Here is a 15,694-nt window from a genome sequence, read left to right on the forward strand (position 1 = left end):
GACACAAGTAAACTGGAGTATAAGGTTTGTATATAATTAGAGTCAGACACATGTAAACTGGAGGATAAGGTTTGTATATAATTAGAGTCAGACACAAGTAAACTGGGGGATACGGTTTGTATATAATTAGATTCAGACACAAGTAAACTGGAGGATAAGGTTTGTATATAATTAGAGTCAGACACAAGTAAACTGGAGGATAAGGTTTGTATATAATTAGTTGGCCACATTTTACTTTTTTGTGTTTGAGCTGAATTTGAATAATATAATCACAATCGTATAATCATGAGCAGATTTTTCTGTAGATGAAATGCATCTTTTAAATAATAATATAAATATTAATCTAATAAATAATCTTATAAGTAATAAAACGTTTAATGAATTTAAACGTGTTCATTGAGTTCTCTTAAAAAAAAAAAAATCAGGCGCTTTCTTTGCTACTAAGTCAGGCCCTGTATAAAAGCCCGCCCGGGCGAGGGGGTCGCTCTCTCAGTGCTGCGGGGTGAGTGGCGAGTGCACGGCTGCAGGTCTAATGTCCAGTTTTACTTCTGAAACGGTTTAGATTTGGTGTAGAGCTGTTAAATTCGTGTTGTCTGAGGTCAGCTTCTTGTTCTACTTTTCCCGCTCCTCCTGAAGTGGTGCAGAACTGCTGTACCTCTTTAAGGTGGAACGGTAAAATATGACTAAGAAGCTGGCTGCACGAGGTGCTTCGCCTGCTGCAGAAAACCTGAAGCGGCTGCATTTCTGCATCGGCCTCTTGTTCGAATTCTCCGCGCCACCTTAAATACAAGCGACGGAATGTAGCTGCTGTATCGTTTTAAGGTGCAACGGGAACAATATCGGTAAGCTGACTGCACTGTTCTAGAAAAACTAAAACTGCTGTTTGTGTTTAGGCTTTTTGTTGGAATATTCCGTTCCACCTTAAACGTATAGGTGCCAGAATGTAACGGCTGGAAGTTGCCACATAAGGTGGAACGGGGATAATGTGAATAAGAAGCTGGCTACACTAGATTAACGTTGTAGTTGACGACACGAGTGTTTGATTTGGCTTTGTTCGAATTCTCCGTTCCACCTTAAATGTGCAGGCGCCAGGATGTAGCTGCTAAGGGCCTCGCCAGTTCGTTATAATGGCCTCTGCCTCGTGGCGTTGTGAAGGTTTACAGGTTTGACTCGAGTTATTTCTTCCATGTTTTTCTTGTAGGAGAGCAGATATGGGCTTCCACTGCAGATCCTCGGAAAGTGGTGAGTTCAAATCCACTCCAAAGCAGATTCCTGGACCTCGTGCTGAACATGTGTGGATGATTCCTAAGACTAGAGTCTCTGATTCCTAATGAAGCTCTTCAGTGCGCTGAACGTGTTTGGCTGCTGCTGCTGTGCGTTTAATAAGTTGAGATCTGAGATTTTTAAGGCTGTTTTGCTTTTGCAGGCTGTACAGGCTGGACTGAAGAAGGCACCTAGCTGCTGGTTTCCCCAGATGGTAAGCTTCTTGAGGCCAATGTTGGGGCATTGCCAGTATCTGGTACATGGACACTTAACTTGGGATTAATTTTTAACCAAATGCAGGAGAGTTTAACTAGGTGTTGGTCTGTAGTGCTAGACCCCGATATAGTTGTAAAATGGTTCATTTTAAATGAATTGCCAATAGTAAAGCACTTCTGTACTTGATTTCTGGTGTCCCATCACCATACCCAAGTATACGACATGGGGTTAATGTTTCTGAAGTAGAGCTGAGAAGGGTCTACTACTCCACCACAGCAGAATATCACAAGGAAGTTGCTTTGTGTTGGACTTTTCCAATAATTGATGCAAGCAACAGTGCAGTGTAAGCAGTAGAGCCTGGTGGTACCCTTGCCTGTGACTTCAGGCTTGATTGTGTGGACATGAACATGTAGAGCATTGGTTTTTTTGGCTTGGTGACTTGTTCTTTTGAGTGATTTGTAATGGCAATAAACATTTAGTACTTTAGATAACTTGAATTGCACAACATGCACATATAAACAGTCAGCCTTGTTTAGGATAAGTATTTCCATTTGTTTGCTCTGAACTGGTTAGGCTTTGAGTGTTTAGCAGTGGGTTTAATGTGTTATTAAATTTCTTTTGGCAGGGAAGTTACTTGACTTGATGCCGTTGTAGCATGGTGCTGTAAGGGATTAAAGGGAGCTGAGGTCCTGGATGAGGTGAGTATCTATTGTATTGCAAAGTGTTGATTTCCAGTGTGTAATGATGATTCATCAGACTAGAGTCTCTGAGAACATGATGTTGTTTAAAGTGCACTGAACACACAGCCCTGTACAATATTTGTCTGGCCTAAATCAAAGCAGGGTTAACTAACCCATTTTATTTTTGGTCAGGTCTGATGGTGCTGTCTGTACCCTGACTACAGAAGCTCACTCGGTAAGCACTTATCAACTTTACTCACTCTTGGTGCTCGGTGTTGATGATGATTTGCTTTTTTCGGTTCAGCTGAAATGAAATGAAGCTTTTCTCGCAGCGCACTGAAACACTGAGCTATGCACCCCACTGAAACTCCACTTGTCCTCAGATTGTTGAACTTGTGAATTCCTGTTTTATAGGATGAAGTTGGAGCTGTGGTGGAGGGGAACGTTCTGCAGAACCAGGTCAATTATGAAGGTGTACTGAAGTTGTACTGATCAGTTGATTCCAATAAAGCTCTGAATTGACAAGTTGATCTGTGCTTTCATTTCATGTGTTGACTGTAGTGAGCTGTAGAGCTTTTTCAGTGAAAGGCCTCATGGTCAAACATGAATGAGCTAAATGAATGGCTTTTTTGGTGCTCAGTGTTTCTGAAGTCCTGTCCTGGCAGAAATTGACCTGCTACATTACAAAATGTATGAAGAGGGGGGGGAAAAATGTCCAGAAGTACTTTCTGTTTGTCTGATCATGAAAATTTGACAATGAATTTTGTTCTCAGTGATGTGAGCCCTACAAAATATCCAAATTGCTTAAATGGTGTTTTTTTTTTTTTTTTTTTTTTTAATAAGATTAAAAGTTGCTTTTTATTTCTCCTCTTGAACAAGTCAATGGGAGGGAAAAGCTTGAATGTTGAATTTGGGATGTTGGAGCAGTGAAGTGGTGCTTGGATCCTGTCTGAAGTGGTGGCCTCAACTTCCAAAAAACCTACCTAAGCAGTCCAAATTATCTCTAGCAACTTCGGGTCAGCAGCAAGTTCGGTTAAACGTTGCCAACACGGCATTAAAGCGTGTAATGCAGTGGTGCAATAGAACAAAGCTAATCTGGTGCAGGAAAGGGCTGGCTACGGGACTTTTATTATGGCAAGGGACTATTGGTATGAAGGCTGGTTATATCTTCCGTGTTTTAATCATTTTACATCTTTTGGCGGAGGGCGTTTATGGCGTTTTGTGTTTGGTTTTTTGTTTTTTCTCCTGAACATTTGTCGGTGTTGGCAGAGCTGATCCATATGTTTAATTCGTTCTACGTCCGAGTTAACGTTACAGCCAGACCGATTGTTTTTGAATTTTTTTTTTAATTAAGCTTCAGCACAGAAGAGCAAAGCCCAGGGAAATGATCAGTTAAATATCCCAAAGGTTGTTGGGGTTTTTTTTTTTTTTTTTTTTTTTTTTTTTTGGACCCTTTTCCCTTTAGTTAAGACATCCAAATTGTTTTGTATCATAGTTTACTTTGACATTAAAATAGACTAAATGATAAAGTTAAAAGCAAAAAATAAAGACATTAATGTTCAAAAATAAAACATTAAAAAAAGCGTATTTGCTATTTATCCACTGACCGGGTTACATGACGTCAGCGTGAAGTGGGCCACATTTGGGCGAAGTTTACCGCCGTAGCTTTCAGCTAAAGCGAACTAGCCGAGCCGACGCTGCGGGAAGACTCCGGTGATGTGGCTAGTCAGCAAACTCGATTTCAGATAAATATGGTCTCGTTTAAAAGAGTTTTATGTCGTTGAATAGTGTCGCAGTGAACTGGAGCGGTGACATTTTCTAGGTAGTTTAACCACCGAACCGGTTAAAGGTGCTAACTGTAGCTAACTTATCTAGAGACTCGGGCGGCGGTGTTCAGCTCCGAGGTAGTCGCTGTTATTGTCCTGAACGTGTTCAAAACGGGTCTACTGACCCTAAAATGAAGTGGTGTGGCAGTTTAAATTAATCGTTTAATAGATAATTAGGGCTCGTTCGCTCGTTTTAGCCGACCATCTTGCGTGTTTTTACGCTGTTTGTTTCTGTTTAAGGCTGAACGGGTGTGTCTCTAATTCGTCTAGGTGAGCTTGTTCTTCAGCTCAGGTGAACGTGTTGGGTGAAGCTTATTATTCCTCTTCACTTCAGACAAAAGATGGTGTTGGCTTGTGTCTAGAAAAGGTTCCGCAAAGATGATATTGCCTTTATATCGAACGTGGTCGCTTTTATATTGAGTGAGTACTCAATAGTTTGTATAGGTGAATTTGAGTTCACTTAACCTGTAGTTCATGGTTTGGTTTTAGGCCAAAAGTTTCTGATTTCTCCTCTTTAGTTGTGTAAAGTTGAACAAAAAAAGCCATGACAGCTGTTGTAGGACGTGTGTGGTCATGGGTAAGCCCAGCAAACCTGTATCGCCCTTGGGGCAGCAGAGCCAAATCTGAAAAACCTGAAAAGGCCTTCGCAAGTGAGGGTCAGCTGAAAAACAGGTGGAGCATGGGGGGGTTGACCTCTTGGGTTTGGGGTGTAAAGAAGAATCAAAGTGACCAAAAGACACCAACAGAGGAGTTCTGGGAGGCACAGGAGACGTACAAACCCTTAGAAATAGAAGACCTGAGACCTGAGACGGTGGCTCCACAGAGTGCTCCACGCTGGTGGAGCAGGATGCTTCCTTCTGCCCATTTCTTTTGGCCAAAAGCAGAAAAAGCTGATGGGCTCCGGCAGAGAACGTTTGCTGGCTGGACCGAGGCCTTGGAAAGAGACTTGGACAACAAAGATGGAGAGCTTTCAGACTATGGTACACCTCCACCGTCTCCCACACCTCTTTCAAAGGGGCCGTCTCCATTTCAGGTCTTGGCCCACACGTGGACTGGAGAAATCCTTCCAGAGCACTATGAGATATGCTTCAATTTTCTCCGCCACCTTTTTGACCTGTTTGTGGTTGGATTCCTCTGGACAGTCTCCCCGCCTACCAAGTTCGTGCTTGATGTCCTCGGTGTGCAGGGTGGCCTGAAACTGTGGCTCCATGGCATGGCCATGTTTCTCGTGTCTTCTGTAGGCATGGCTGGTCTGCTGTGGCTGGTTCAGGAGTTCCTGCCTCAGTTCGCTTTGGTTTATGGCATCGTTCAAGCCCTGGTCATTTCTGTCAGCCTGCGACAGAGTGTGATCTTGGGAATGGAGGATGAGGGGATAGATGGAAGAGATAAAGATGAAGAAGTAGAGGAGGAGAAGGATGATGAACAGAATGGAACCAGTCATGGCACCACGGATTAAATGAACGAATGGATGTGCCTTGGAAAAAGTCACTTTCGGGTAGGTGCTTCACAGTTACTTTGATTTTGTGCTACTACTAGCATGTTTCTTTTTTATATAGAAGGAAATTCATCTGTTCATTCAGAAAAACTAAAGTTATATACCACGAAACAATGATTTACAAAGAAATGGTGGTTTTCCGAGACGCTTCAATCCGACCACTGTGTCTAGTCCAGGCCTAACCCATTTGTTTCAGTGTCCTAACCTTTTGCTGCAGGGAGTGCTATTTTAATCCCGCAACCACTGTAAAGCAACTGTGACATTTTCCAAGGGCCATGAAACCAGCCTGAAATGAGGATATGCAGAAGCTTGCTCCTTTTAGATCATTGCTAGGCTAACTAACTGCCAATTCTGGCTTCAGTAGAAAACTGTAAATATTCAAAATTGAGGGACAATTTAAAAAAAGGCTTGTGCTCACTGTACTCATTTCACCAGTGCACCTTCAAGTGCACAGTATAGGGTGTTACAAGACCACATTTAATTACATGAAAATAATTAATAGTAATAATAAGAGTAATAACTTTTATTCATATAGCACTTTTCATGCAGGTGATAGAACATAGTTATACAAGAAATCGTTAGTATTCATTTAGAATCAGACGAAAAGGAAAAAGATCAAATTAGACGTTTTAATTAAGTTTTAATTTAATTCTACGTTAAAGAGATGCTTCTGAAAAGTGAGCACTCCGCTTGACTGTAATAAAAAGGTGGAATTGAGTTCCACAGTTTGGAAGCATAATACCTGAACGAGTCTCTCCATGGTTTCTGTATATTATAGAGACCACTGTCTGCATGTCTTAGATTACGTGCTGGAACACAGACACTCTGTGATGTAAGGAGGCTCTAGGTTGTTTTGAGCTTTAAAGACTGGTAGCAGGTACATGGCAAAAAGTCCAAATTAATGTCATTGAATCTCCAACTAAAGAGACAGCCTGGCCCTGCAAGTTCATGCAGGTAAATAAAGAATTGGAAAAGGTTTATTAGCGTCTCAGTGTTTGAGTGTGATCTATCGAACCTCCACAACTTGTAGCCACAGTGATAAACCATTGTGCTGGTTGGTGTAGTGTAGACACCTCTGCCTTCTGCTCTGTAGACTGGGGTTCAATCCCCACCTGGGTAAACACCCTACACTATACCAATAAGAGTCCTTGGGCAAGACTCCTAACACTGCCTTCGCCTACCTGTGTAAAAGGATCACATTGTAAGTTGCTCTGTATAAGAGCGTCTGCCAAATGCCATAAATGTAAATGTCCTGCCTTAAAGTGGAATTCCACCAAAGTTTCTGTATAATTAAACCACAAGGTGTAAAGCCATGTAGAGTTGTTTAATGTGAAATGACTAAGTGTAGAAAAACGTACTGTCTGGTTTTTATCAGCCCCACTGTGAACAGAGCATTTCACATCAAACCACTCTGAATTAATATCATTAACATCTTAACCAATTAATTATGCAGACATCCTGAAAATCTGTGGATTTTTAATGAAACTGCTAAACTGGTTGACATTTTAAATGGAGTGCATGACTTTTTTTTTTAGTTACGCCTGTTTCTGTTTTCTCAGGCTGTCTATGGCGCGAGGACTCCTGTGCCTAGCTGGGAAATAGCTACATACTGACCACTTGACAAGAGCCAAACGGGACTGATTAAGGCTGGAAGATGTCATTGAGCATCTGAAAAGGACATTAAACTTACCAGCAATCAGTTTAACTCATTCTCTACAATACCCCTAATCTCCAAGGCACAACCCTTCCTTTCACCACAGGTGTAATCTACTTTATTTGAAACTCTTAAGAGAAAAAGTGCAATGGGCCAGAAGATGGATGATTCAAATCTTTCTTCAGCATTACTGCCAGTGTGACTTGGAGAAGTTGCAAGTGAAAGTTGACAATAACCTCCGCAGCATTCACTGGAAAGAAACCTGTCAGCGCGCGAGGAACGGAGAGCGAGGTTTCCCTGCCACTACGTTATCCAGATTGTTTTACCCAGAAACTTCCATGGGAATTTTACGAAGCTGTTTGTTTTTATCGTTTTGAAAGAAGAGATTTAGAAGGGAAAGATTATCAGACCTAATGGTGGAATGGTGACTCTATAGGTGTTGAGGTTTCTTATGACCACCAGCTATTTAACTTCAGATGTGTTCTTTTTAATGCAACATTGCCTGACTCAGACCTTTAGTACACTCCAGTTTCAGTATTTGTCTTTCAGTGTACTTTCCCTCATTTGTGTCATTACAGTAAAGCTATGCTGTTTATGCCTGTATTTACACAGCAAGTCCATAAACACGAAGTTTTATCTCATAAGGGTACTTGGGAACTTTGTGGTCAGTAGGCCTTTGTGCTGGGTAGTAATAATATATTTAAGCATAACAATGTTTTCCAAATGTATGACACTTTAAGGTGTCGGATGGTATCCAAGTTAGCATTAATAACGTTGATGAACCCACACCTCTTGAGTACTGCTATTCTGCGCTAAAAGAGTGTCCCTCATAGCTTGGAGGGAGCAGCTTCTTTTAAAATTACACTAAACTTATACAGTGTTGTAAATGTTAACCAGACAGAAAACCATGCAAGCCTGTTTCTGCTTGAAAAACCCATTTGATAAGTCATAAGTCATGTGAAAAATGTCTTAGTTATGGCTTAATATCGCATAATAATGACTTACCATCTCAGAAATAGCATTGCTATCTCAATTAGCATCTCATGAAATTGAGATAGTTTCCCACTATGACAATATCTCATAATAATGCTTTATTATCTCATAATAACAAAACTGTCCCAATCATAGTTGCTAACTCATAATTAATGTCATGAAACCAAGATATATCTTACCCTGACTTAATATCTCATAATAATGCCTTACTTTTTCATAATATTGATTCAAGCTTCAAGCAATTAGTATCTCATGAAAACGAGATAGTATCTCATTATGACTTAATATCTTATAATAGTGCTTTATTATATCATAATGATACTATCTCAGAATTATAATTGCTATCTCATAAGTTTCTCATGAAAATGAGATAGTATCTCATTATGCCTTAATATCTCATAACAATAAGCTTCTTATAGTTTTTGACATACTATCTGAATTATGACCTGCTTTCACTATGAGACCTCACACATTAAGTAGGTAGGTGCTAAATCATAAATGAGATACTTTGATTATGGTGAGCTACTGACTAATAATTATGAGAAACTCTCATGAGACCGATTTATTAAATTGCTAAAAAAACATTTTAATAAGTTAGAAACAGGCTTCCATATAAAACTTGTTTTTTGTCTGATTCTACAAGCTGAAGCAGAAGGCAGTGGCATACATTACAGCTAACTCAGTCTTAACTACATTAGAGTGAAGTTTTATTTATTAGTATCACTGAAATGAAATCAATAAGAAACCAGTACACCGGTACAGTTGGAACATCGCCCACCACTAATGATCCTAATAAAGGAAGTGATCACCTCTGCGAGGCGGCCAGACTTTGACCACCATGTTACACCATATTGTATTACTGCATTAGTTTTTGTCGTTAGTGTCGTTTTTACGCTACTTTTCCTGTTTAATGAACCAGATCTTTGAATAATTCCTCAAAATCATTTTTTTTCTATGTGCTTTGATGGGATGAGCTGCATGTTTTGTTCTATTCAAGCTCAGTTGTTTAATCTCACATCAAGGCTGTTTTATTTGTTGGTTACATTTCTCATTTTTTCCTGTACACTCTTTTGGTCACTACGTGCCTCACATCATTTGTAATGTGTTGTCAGCGAGGGTTTGTCTTATAGCTGCATGTTTCACAGCACTACACACTTTATTGTTTGCAGATAAACACCATGATCGCTTGGATGTCTGTGCAATTGCTTTATTCTTTATATCCCCTTCTATAGGTGTCCACCATGCGCATAGCATGGCATGGGTAGTGGAATGATGTTCTAGAGTACACAGTAAATATCATTTTTGAAATGCCCTGTTGTCATGTGTACCTCCGATGCCTCCAGTGTCTGACACACCTGCACATGTCATAGCATAGTTACTGCTTATTAAGATCTTGTCTTTTGTAACTGTGTCACTGCTCAGTGAAATATAATAGTTAAGTGCTTAGAGATACTGTGTACACTTGGTCCTGTCTGGGACTGGATAGACGTGATGGGACAGACAATACGAGCCTTTGGTAGCACTTTATTCGGAGAACTCTTAGATTATCAGTAACACGTCAACAACATATCAGTAAAGTAGCAGCAGTGAAGCATCTGAATACACTGAGGTAAATATTTTGAAGATGTTTTGTTGGTATGTCACTTATATTAAGTATATTTCTGCTGTCGGAAGAAAACCCTGCATCTCCGTTTTGGTTGTTTTTCAATTTCTGACATAATTTGAAAATGCCTGGTGTTCTTTAAGTTGTGTGTAATTTCATGAATGGACCAAAGAAAATGGCCCAAAATTACTTGCAAAAACATCTGGTTCCATTGATGTACGTTCAAAGTGAAGTATGTCAAAGTTAGAGTTATAATTATGCAGTTTTCTTCTCACAGCAGCGATATGTATTTTTCATATGTTACTTTAAGTAGACTTAATATGGCACTTTTATTCAGCCAACCGTAAGCCTGGCCCTAGTCCTAACCCTAATCCTAACCTTCACCCTGGCCCTAACCTCAACCCAAAACTTAATCCGAACCCTCACTCAGGCCCTAATCCTAACCTTAATCTTAACCCAAAACCTAATCCTAACCCTCACTCTGATCCTAATCCTAACCTTAATCTTAACCCAAAAATTAATCCTAACCTTAAACCCAAAACCTGACCTTAATCTTAACCCAAAACCTAATCCTAACCCTCACTCTGATCCTAATCCTAACCTTAATCTTATCCCAAAACTTAATCCTAACCATAAACCCAAAACCTAATCCGAACCCTCACTCTGATCCCAACACGAACTTTAAACTTAACCGAAAACCTTAATCTTAACCCTCACCCATGGCCCTAATTGTACTCAAGCTAACCTCAAACTCAACCCAAAACCTAATACTGAACCTCACTATAGCCCTAATCCTAACCTTAGCCCTGGCCTTAACCCTAACCCTCACCATTGCCCTATTCCTTACTCCTCAACCTCAGCCCAAAACCTTATCCTAACCCTCACCCTGGCTCTAATCCTAACGCTAAGCAAATCCTAATCTAGTTAAATCCAGTTACAGTGTGTCTATAACAGCTTGCTGATGGTGAAATGGTCTGCATTAAACCTGTTAATGTTCAGTTCATCCTTATTTAGACTCTCCAAAGGAAGTGAAAAACAGCTGAATTCAGCAGATTATAAACACATTTTATTCACGCAGTTAATTCAAAGTCTCCATCATCTACTGCATGTAATCACTGCTGCTACATCATTGATGTGGGGTCTGTTACTGACAGCCTGTTGAGTGTTTATTTCATCTAAATAAACCATCAAAATAAAGTGACACAGAGTCTTCAGTCTGTCCTAATACATAAAGACCAGCTTCTCAAATAATCACTGTCTGGCACACTGAGCCTGAAATAGTTGCTGTAGCTGAAATAAATCTTTTTTTCTCTGGAGCATCTACGCACGTTGGTGTGGTGTGTCATCATTTCATAACAGATTTGCTGACCTCAGGCCCATCTGGTTGAGTATCCTGTGCGAGGCTGAGAATAAACAAGCTAGAGTTGGCGAAAGAGAGGCTGAAATGGATGCTATCTATTTCATTCTTATTGCCGTCCCCTGGGGCACCTTTCGCCTAGCATATGTGTTTTAAACCACTGAGCTACTATTTGAATCAACCACAGAGTGAGCGGCTTTAAATGCAGGTGTAGAACGGTAGATGAAATAAGCTTGTTTGAAAAATGATACTGGGAGTATGGTTTAGTGTTTATTAGTCAATATGTACCGCTGTATACAGTTCTGTCCAAAAGTCACAGACTACCCTTTGATTTCATTCATTTCCAGTCAAAATGGCCTTTAACCAAGTTATTAACTTGTCAGCAGAGAGTATATTCACTATATTGCCAAAGGTATTCACTCATCCCTCCAAATCATTGAATTCAGGTGTTCCAGTCACTTGCATGGCCACAGATGTATTAATCCAAGCCCCTAGGCCTGCAGACTGCTTCTATAGTCATTAGTGAAAGAATGGGTCACTCTCTGGAGCTCAGTGAATTCCAGAGTGGTACCGTGATCGGACACCACCTGTGCTCCAAGTCCAGTCGTGAAATTTCCTCACTACTAAATATTCCACAGTCAACTGTCAGTGGCATTATAACAGAGTGGAAGCGATTGGGAACGACAGCAACTCAGCCACGAAGTGGTCGGCCACATAAAATGACCGAGCGGGGTCAGCGGATGCTGAGGGGCATAGTGCACAGAGGTCACCAACTTTCTGCAGAGCCAATGGCTACAGACCTCCGAACCTCATGTGGCCTTCAGATCAGCTCAAGAACAGCGTAGAGAGCTTCATGGCAGAGCAGCGGCATCCAAGCCTTATCCTAAGACCCACAGCACTGAGTCTTCTTCTCACAGTGGAAGGAATCCCTGTGGATGTTTTCAGATCTGGAGCAGCTTGAATTTCTCCTCTCTCTCAAAGATGAAAGCTTTAAGTGCTGTTTATCCGATGGGGGCACTTTTGGTGGTCTACCAGGCTTTTTTCTGACTTTCCTACATTGACAAATAGAAAGTTTTTCTTTTTTAAGTTAGGAATCAGTTTTCAATGATTAAAATTGAAACCAATTTAGCTGCAGGAACATGTATAAATTTATTTTAATACGATGGAAGTTAGCCAAATTTTGTGGAAGGTTGTAAAAAATGAAATGTTAAATATGTCCAAAACGATGGTTCTGGAAGTATGAAGAAAGCTGTCAAGAATAAAAGTTATGATAAAATCAATGCCTTGTATTTGAAAAGTGGTAAACAGTGGTAAAGATAACTTTGATGATAACTAATCAAGGATTTACCGAAACCAGAAATACAGTATATCTATTATTTAAAAAAAACTGAAATACAGAATAAAACATCTTAAAATACCTTCAGAGGTGTTCTTATAGTAACAGCAATTACTATTATGACAAGTGATTCCAACATTTCGAACAGTGTATACACACTCACACATACATACACACTACTCACAAAAAGTTAGAGATATTTGGCTTTCGGGTGAAATTTCAGGATGAACCTAAAATGCACTCTAACCTTTACAGGGGAACTTAACGTGACCTGCTCTAAACTTTTGAATGCACATGTCCAGCTGTTCAGTGTTTCAGTACTTTTTGCACAACTTGCTGTTCTCTAACAAGGAGTTTAAGGTCAACGTGGTGGTGGTGGTGGTGGTGGTGTTACAGTGTGGGCAGGTGTGTCTAGTCAATACAGAACTGCCCTACACTTTGTGAACGGTACAGTGACCCAGTGGTCCAAACTACTGAATAACATCATTAATCCAGTCATTGTGCCTCTGCATGAACAACACGGGCCTAATTTCATCTCCATGGACGACAATGCTCCAGCTCACCGAGGTCACATCATTAGGGAACGGCTGCTGGAGACTGGGGTACCTCAAATGGAGCGGCCTGCGCTTTCTCCAGACCTGAATCCCATAGGAAACCTATGGGATCAGCTGAGTGGCCGTGTAGAGGCTCATAACTCTGTACCCCAGAACCTCAATGACCTGAGGGCCACCCTTCAAGAAGAGTGAGATGCCATGCCTCAGCAGACGAGTCGACTCGTGAAGAGCATGAGACGTCGTTATCAAGCTGTAATTGATGCTCAACGGCACATGACGAGTTACTGAGACGCTGACATTTTTTGTTGGGGTGTACCCACCACTGTTGGCTTTTGTTTCAGTAAATAGTCTGAGATGAGGAAATCACCATCACATGCTTCTACTGAAATGCTCTACTTTCATGATATAACATCACTGTAGCGTGAACCTTTTACGCTTTCCAGAAATTTCACCCGAAAGCCAAATATCCCTCACTTTTTGTGGGTAGTGTATGTATACGCTGTTCATAATGTATACTGCTGAGGGTATTTTACCATATATTGAAGCTCACATTTAGACGACTCACAGGAATATTTGATCTACTTATCAGACACTTTGGTAGGACCATGCAGCTTTAAGAAAAAAATAGGCATAACAAACACGACAAAATTTGTTTAAATTCAAACAATCTACTTTGCATTCAAACTGTTACGCTGGCAATACAATTTGTAGTCAAAATATGTGTTAAATTAGTAAGAGATGCAAAAGAGAAGCATTTTGCACTAGTGATCAGGCTTTTTGCCAACCCCTCCCCCACCCCCAAACCCAACCCCAACCTCAACCCCCACCCCCATCCTAATCCTAACCTTAATTTTAACCCAAAACTTAATCCTAACCTTAAACCCAAAACCTAACCCTAACCTTAATCTTAACCCAAAACCTAATCCTAACCCTCACTCTGATCCCAAAACGAACTTTAAACTTAACCAAAAACCTTAATCTTAACCCTCACCATGGCCCTAATTGTACTCAAGCTAACCTCAAACTCAACCCAAAACCTAATACTGAACCTCACTATAGCCCTCACTATGGGGGTTTAATCCTAACCCCAACCAATACCCCCACCCCCAACCCCAACCCCACCCCCACCCCCACCCCCACCCCCAACCCTAATCTGAAATGGAATTAAATTTGATTACAACATACAGCACACAACATCCAGTTGATCTATTTATTCATATCAGCTCTGTTATGACTTTGCTTTGTACATACAAGCGTGTTCACATTACAGGAAGCCTCAATACTCGGATCACGTGGTAGAAAGTGGTGGCGTACAGGTGGGTGTTAGGACGTTCCTCACAGGAACGAGTTGTAAACAGTTGTAAGTAGGTGTGCAGAACCTCAGTGGAAGATTTCGCTGTCTGTGCAGGTCAACACCACATCTCAGGCCTGTTTTAAAGCTGAACCAATATGCACATGAATAACTAGCACAACTCCCATTATTACTCCAGCAGCTCCTGGGGGGCCTTTATATGATACCGTAGGCCTTACATGGGCACCTCTCTTCCTCTGGTTTTAATCCACGCACTGCACTAGTAAGATGCAGATGTTGCTCTGAAGTGTGTGGTTTACAACACAAGAGTGAATCCAAAAGTGAAACTAACAGTGATGGTCCATGTTCTCCATGTATGTGCTGTAGTTGAAACATTACTGACGGAGACTCCGCCTTAAAGGAATTCCTCATTGTTTTTCCATGTACCTTCTGACGTGTGTGTAGTATGGTGTGTTGGGCCAACAGGCAGTGGTATGTCAAAGTTTTGGGACCCTGGTCAAAGTACATGTTTTGTTGATTTAAGTGAAAGTAAGTTACACATTCTCTACAGAGAACATGTGTCTGCACATTTTAATACACAATCACTGTTTATCAGTGGTGGACAGTAACTGAGTAAATGTAATTAGTTTCTGTACTTAAGTAGTTTTTTGTGCATCTGATGTTTTTCCATTACTGGGCGACTTTTTCCTTTCACTCCACTACACTTCAGAGTCTAATATCTCACCTTTTCCTCCACTACATTTTGAGAAATCTGTCGTTCTTTTTAGTTTCTGTGTGTATAAAAACGTAACATGTCAAAACAAAAGAAGCGCAAATCCAGAGCACCAATCAGGGCCCAGCGGTCACTTTGTTTAGTGCTGGTTTTGACCTGTTGGTCATACCGACCCCTCCCATGTTGGGAGAGTCTGTTCAACATAAATGATGAACTAACCTAACTTTGTGTAAATAGAGCACAATATAGAAATATGTCCACATATGCAGTCGAGACTGACGCGGCTTTTTTCTGAATTTCTACAAACACCATTTCATTTTATAGTAAATTAGTTTGGGCTGGTTCATGTTTATGAACAGAGGCCTACAGATCAACATAGTAAAGGAGCTCATTTGTGATCCTGAGTTTAAAGCCAGTTTTTGTTAAACCTAAACTTGGAACTAAGTTGTAAATAAATCTGAAACTGAAACTTTGCTTGTGTGACTTCAGAGCCACTCGGTTCTCCTGATGGACTTATACTTTTGATACTCAAGTACATTTGAGGGGAAATACTTCTGTACCTTTACTCAAGTGGAGGTCTAAAGGGAGGAACTTCTACTGTTACTGCAGTAATATTTTACCTTGGGTGTCTCTACTTTAATCTGCTGAATTTAACAGACTGGAAGAAAAAGTAAACAAAACATTTTGCAACAT

At 40.6% G+C, this 15,694-nt stretch overlaps 1 protein-coding gene, 1 long non-coding RNA gene and 1 other non-coding gene across 3 annotated transcripts; all 3 read left to right on the forward strand.

Annotated features, from left to right (window-relative positions):
* Positions 1-489: 489 nt before the first annotated feature.
* On the forward strand, positions 490-2,689 carry LOC108435505. The gene is made up of 6 exons (XR_001858446.2): positions 490-842; positions 1,202-1,242; positions 1,427-1,477; positions 2,105-2,177; positions 2,352-2,394; positions 2,574-2,689. It is a non-coding gene; the product is annotated as an uncharacterized LOC108435505 (long non-coding RNA).
* Positions 2,217-2,280, forward strand: LOC119262619. Its single transcript, XR_005129775.1, has one exon. It is a non-coding gene; the product is annotated as a small nucleolar RNA SNORD52 (small nucleolar RNA).
* Positions 2,690-3,680: 991 nt separating the features above from the next.
* c27h6orf47 (chromosome 27 C6orf47 homolog) lies at positions 3,681-9,437 on the forward strand. Its single transcript, XM_017711423.2, has 2 exons — positions 3,681-5,480; positions 7,040-9,437. The coding sequence occupies exon 1, from the start codon at positions 4,530-4,532 to the stop codon at positions 5,439-5,441; it is 912 nt and encodes a 303-aa protein (XP_017566912.1). The 5' UTR covers positions 3,681-4,529; the 3' UTR covers positions 5,442-5,480; positions 7,040-9,437.
* Positions 9,438-15,694: the final 6,257 nt, after the last annotated feature.

This window comes from Pygocentrus nattereri, chromosome 27, assembly GCF_015220715.1.
Source record: "Pygocentrus nattereri isolate fPygNat1 chromosome 27, fPygNat1.pri, whole genome shotgun sequence".
In the NCBI taxonomy this organism is placed as follows: Eukaryota; Metazoa; Chordata; class Actinopteri; order Characiformes; family Serrasalmidae; genus Pygocentrus; species Pygocentrus nattereri.

Coding starts and splice junctions, on each gene's coding strand:
- c27h6orf47 (XM_017711423.2), top strand. CDS start 4,530: ATGACAGCTGTTGTAGGACGTGTGTGGTCATGGGTAAGCCCAGCAAAC.